General features: G+C 49.4%; 1 protein-coding gene across 1 annotated transcript in view; it reads right to left on the bottom strand.

Annotated features, from left to right (window-relative positions):
* The window catches only part of C7H16orf96 (chromosome 7 C16orf96 homolog), a 29398-nt gene that overhangs the window by 5330 nt on the left and 18785 nt on the right, over positions 1-5283 (bottom strand). Inside the window, exons 11-13 of the mRNA XM_005350237.2 lie at positions 4033-4197; positions 2028-2146; positions 1522-1584 (exon numbers count right to left, since the gene is read on the bottom strand). Of these exons, the coding sequence (XP_005350294.1) occupies positions 1522-1584; positions 2028-2146; positions 4033-4197 (347 nt within the window). The remainder of the gene's footprint in view (positions 1-1521; positions 1585-2027; positions 2147-4032; positions 4198-5283) is intronic.

Genomic DNA, 5283 nt, shown 5'->3' with positions numbered 1-5283 from the left:
AAAAAAAAAAAACAAATAAATAAATAAATAGTAGTCAAAAACCAAAGGAGGGAAATCCTAGAGATTTGTCACAGATAAGGGTTTGCCAGGAGCTATGGGCACAAGGAGGGGGACACACTGCTTGGAAGGGCCATGGCAAAGGACTCAGGTACACGTGGGGTCTGCACATCCCGGACATACCAACTGTGGAAGCTCCCTTCAAGTGGCTAAGGTTATGTATGTCCATAATCCAAAACAGCCTTCCAGGGAGCTGGGCCCACTCCACTGCTCCCTCTGTGCAACGGTCACACACACGCAGACATGTTTGTTCCCGTGCAGACGGTACGCTGCATTGAAACATGTTCAGTGAGGCATACTGATCTGCATGTTATAAAGTAAAGGAAGGCACAAAGAAGCAAGCTCCCTAACAGGGACAGACTCTGACATTCATATCCTTCCAATATTATGTCCGTGTTTGTGTAATTTCTTTAAAGAAAGCGGGAAAATCACATGCATATGGTCTGATTTCCTTTATCATTTTTTCAAGTCGTTAATATTCTTCCACAGCCATGCCATCCAGTATAGTAGCCAGTGGCTACAAGTGGCTAACAAAATTCAGATAAGATTTACCACCTAGATTCTTGGTCACATTAATCCTTAGCACATGTGCACAGTCATGATCACAGAGATCAGCAGCCCAGAACAGACTACCGTCTGGAGCATACGGAGTCACTATGTGACCCGGTGTCTCTCCCAGCCATGGAGAACTGGCACTCAAACACACACCGGTGTTCACTGGTCACCTAGTTACACCAGCTTAGAGACATCCCAAACGCCCACTGGCTGGCGAATGGATACACAAAGGGCTTTCTGCCCCTACAACTACACTCAGTTGTAACAAAGGAGCGAAGCATTGATTTCTGCTACAATGTGGAGGAATCTCATTAAGCCCAGTCAGGAAGCCAGACACCAAAGGCCACATATTGTACAGTCCCATCTACAGAAAACATCTGGAAAAGACAAATCCAATGGCTTCCTGAGCTACAGGGAGGTGGCAATGAGAAGTGACTGCCAACCGGACAGGGATGGATGCCTTTGGGGGATTAAGCAAGGCGCTGGAATTGACCAGAGGCAACAACTGCAGAATTGCTGGCCACGGGACCACGGCATTTACAATGATGACAAAGTAAGGGCAAGAAGCTGGAACTAAAGATGTGCACCCGAAATCCCATCACTGGGACGGTGACACAGGAGGATTGCAAGTTCTGAGGCCAGCCTGGACTACGTAGCAAGACTCTGTCTCCACAAAGATTAACGAAGTCAGAAATCCCTGCTTTCCCTCAGCGATCCCTCTATCCTTTTCTTTTTGGTGTTTCTAACTTGGAGTGGTAAAGGTGAGAGAGATCTACTCCCCCTTCGAGGGAACCACTAAGGGAGGACAGTCTAGAATGGTGTGGAAGGATGTGTAGGTAGGTGTGTGCCTTTGCTTGAGCTCTGCAGAGCAGTCACAATGTGTATACCACCCCTGGTGGTGGTACTCACGGGCCGGTCATCATCTCTACTGGCCGGTCACAGGAGATGCACTTCACCCTCTCGAACAGTTTCCTGGAGGACAAGCATGTCAGCAGTCAAGGATTAGCAGGTTCCAGAGCTTGGGGTGGGGTGAACTGAAGGTCCCCCAAATCCCTTTGTCAGTGCCTGAGGCCCCAGGACAGAGCGCTGTGGTTTCCCACCTCATACAGGCCCAGGAATCACACATCAACCTCAGTTCCTGCACTAGTGAAGCCACCTTTGGAGGAGGGACATACAGGGCGCTTGATGGCAAGCCTCTCTGTCCGGGGACGGGGTCACAGACCCTGACTCAGGCTGAGTTAGACCTGCCAATTCGGTGGGCCTATCCTGGTTTCCCTTCCCTCTCTGAGCCTTGGTTTTCTCATTTGATGGACGGTCTCTACTGTGTCACACCCTCCCTGACCCCTCCCCATGGCCACGGTCTAGAATTCTAGGCATCCGTCTCTTGGTCAGAATATCAGTATAAGCACCCTCACTTCTTAAAGCCTGCGGCACTGTCGGGATCGAATCTCAGGCCTTCTATTAGGAGCTTCCGAACGATCTTCCAGACCTCCTCTATGTCCTTCTTCAGGCTATTGAGGTCACTGTGGACTAGCTGCCAGTCACAGGGAAGAAAGAAGTCCCGCCAGTTAGCTGACCCCAGCAACCTGTAGAGTCCCACAAAGAATGAGATAAAGCAGCTCAAGACCCAGAAAAGGGAGAACCATTCAGTTCACGCCTTTGCGGGCACTGTTGGCATAGGGGACTTGCAAATAAGACTCCCAGCTCCTGTGTGGCCAGAGGCTGGAAAAATGTTTCTCCGGGTGAACTCTGTATCCTGACGTGGGTCACAAATATTTATGGAGGGTTTGCATATAAAGTGGACAATTGTTTTAGTGTACTCATAAAGTTATGTAACCATCACAATCAAATTTATTATTATTACTTTAAATTTTCTTTTGAGACAGGGTCTCTCCACAGAGCCCTGATTGTCCAGGAACTCGAACTCACAGATCCATCTGCCTCTCTGTCTGGGATTAAAGGGATTAAAGGCATGCACCACTGTGCCCAGCAAACTTATTTATTTATGTTTGTTTTTGGAGACATGGTTTCTTTGTGTAGCCCTGGCCATCCTGAAACTTGCTCTGTAGACTAGGCTGGCCTCAAACTGGCATGTGCCACCATCACCTGGCAATTATTTATTTATTTATTTAATTATCTGAGCCAGTCCTCACTATGTAGCTGAGTCTGGCCTGGAAGTCACAATCTTCCCGCCTTAGTATCAGAAGAGCTGAAATGGCATCCTTACACTTCCACACCTGACTTCATAATTTATTTTAGAACATCTACACTCTCCCCCCCAAAAAACCATTTTCATTTACCCCTATTTCCTTCCAAATCCCCAGCCCCTGGCAACCAATAACCTGCTCTCTGTCCTCAGGATTTGTCTGTCTGAATCCCTTTTCCTTTTCCCTATAAGACAGGGTCTTGCTAGATTACCTTGGCTGACCTCCAGACTCACTGTAGCCCAAGCTGGACTTGAACTTGTGGACCTCCTGAGTGCTCGGATTCCAGCTGTGCACCACGCCACCCCCATCCCTGGGAACAGTGACTTATGTGTTAATTCCTACTTGAGTCACATCGCCAGTCCAGCTTTAGATTCATTCCGTTCCACTGAAGCAAGAGAAACACAGGCCAGCTGTTCTGCAGAATGCTATGGCATTGTGGCTTTGCAGTGATTTGTGTCCTTTCTTTGAGGAATTTGTCTCTGCAAAGACGGTGCCCCATCTGCTTGGCTCACTGCTCACCCAGCAAGGAGCATGAATGATGAATGGATCAATCTCCAGCTTACAGAAGGAAAGCTGAAGCCTGTTCGAGACACAAACCAAGAGTACCTGATTCTAAACGCGCCACACGTTTAAAAGAGCCACGGAGCGCGCTGGGACTGCCCGTCTGCATTCCCCAGGCGTGGCACGCCGGGGCAGTCACTGAGATGAACAAATGACAGGCATGGTCCTTTCTGCAGGAAGCCTCCTCACCCCAACCTGTTAGTTGGGGTGCTTGCACCACCCCGAGAGTTCCGGAAGTCAGCCTCCATGGCTGCAGATACGGCTGGGACTCATTCCACCGGAGCTGTTTCCTCTTGCTCTGAACAGGGTCGACTTGAATAATGAAGAGGACGACGTGGAAATGATGGGCGTCTCATTGCACATTCTTTTTGTTGCTTTGGGTCACTTGGTGTGTGCGGTGGGGGAGTGGCTGCCATGTTGTGAGGCCCTTAAGTGGCCCCAAGGAGTCGGTGTAGGAGACACTGAAGTGCTTTGACGACAGTGGCTTCACCTGGCTCGTTCAGGTGGTACAATGGGAATGGCATCCCTCACTCTGACTTGGGAAGTCATAGGTCCCGAGCCACCTAGTAAGCTGCTTCCAAGCTCTTTAAAAACCATCAGCATTTGTTCCTTGAGGCTGTTAAGCTCTGGGGCAAGTTGTTGCATAGCTCACCTTAGTGTTCAGGTCCTTCCTGAGGTGCTTCAGCGACTTCTTCCAGTCTCCCTCATAGGTCGTGATCTTCAAGAGCATGCTCTGAATCATCTCGTTCAGCTCCATCGCCGTCACCTCCAGGTCCACCCGGTTTGCCTTGCTTGCCAGGGCATCCCTGTCAGCTTTCTAGGCAGAGGGGGTTCAGGTCAGCAAGACCCCTGATCTCTGGGGCCAGCTTTTCTAGTTGAAGACCATGAATGTGTAACCTTGGCTTAAGTTCAGTGGTGGTGTCTACACTGGCTCAAACACAGCTGTGGGATCTGAGCCAAACAGGAAAGTTGACTGTGATTTTTATTTTATGTCTATTTTTTAAACACAGTCTCATGTACACCATGGGATACAGGCTGGCCTTGTAGCCCATGGTCAAGATGATCTTGAATTTCTGAGCCTTTTGCTTCCAGTGGTGAGGTTATGGGTTCAGGCCACTGTGCTGTGCTGAGGACTGACCCTAGGGCTTCATGCACACTAGGAAGGCACTCAGCCAACTGAGGGGCATCCATCCAAGGCCTGATGCCTGCTTCTTTGTCTTATTTTGTTTTTTTGTTTTTTTTTGAGACAGGGTCTCTCTAGTAGCCCTGGCTGTCCTGGAACTCACTATGTAGATCAGGCTGCCCTCGAACTCTGAGATACACCTGCCTCTGCCTCCCAAGTACTGGCCTTAAAGGTGTACACCACTACTTGCCCAGTATATATATATATATATATATATATATATATATATTGAGACAGGGTCTCTCTGAGAAACAGTCCTGGAACTCACTTTGTAGACCAGGCTAGCCTCGAACTCACTGAGATCCGTCTGCCTCTGCCTCCCAAGTGCTGAGATTAAAGGCATGCGCCACCACTACCCGGCTGATTTTTAAAATAATAATGTCACTAATCTCCAGTCATGGGAAAGAGGAGTGGATAGGTAACTTTTGAGGTCTCCCAGATTTCCTGAATGAATAGAGGCAGAGGGAATGCTAGCTGCTGCCTTTGCTGGGTGATTCTGACTCTGACTGGCAAATAAGAGGCATGGGATGAACAGTGGGGGGCAGGGGATGAACAGTGTGTGGGGGGCAGGGGATGAACAGTGTGTGGGAGGCAGGAGGGTGTGGGAAGCAGGAGTCTGTGGGAGTTGGGATGAACAGGGTGTGGGAGGCAGGGGATGAACAGTGGGGGGCAGGGGATGAACAGTGGGGGGCAGGGGATGAACAGTGTGTGGGAGGCAGG

This window comes from Microtus ochrogaster, chromosome 7 (assembly GCF_000317375.1).
Source record: "Microtus ochrogaster isolate Prairie Vole_2 chromosome 7, MicOch1.0, whole genome shotgun sequence".
NCBI classification, from domain to species: Eukaryota; Metazoa; Chordata; class Mammalia; order Rodentia; family Cricetidae; genus Microtus; species Microtus ochrogaster.
The sequence above is the reverse complement of the archived record's forward strand: the minus strand, read 5'-3'. Positions and strand labels throughout refer to the sequence as shown.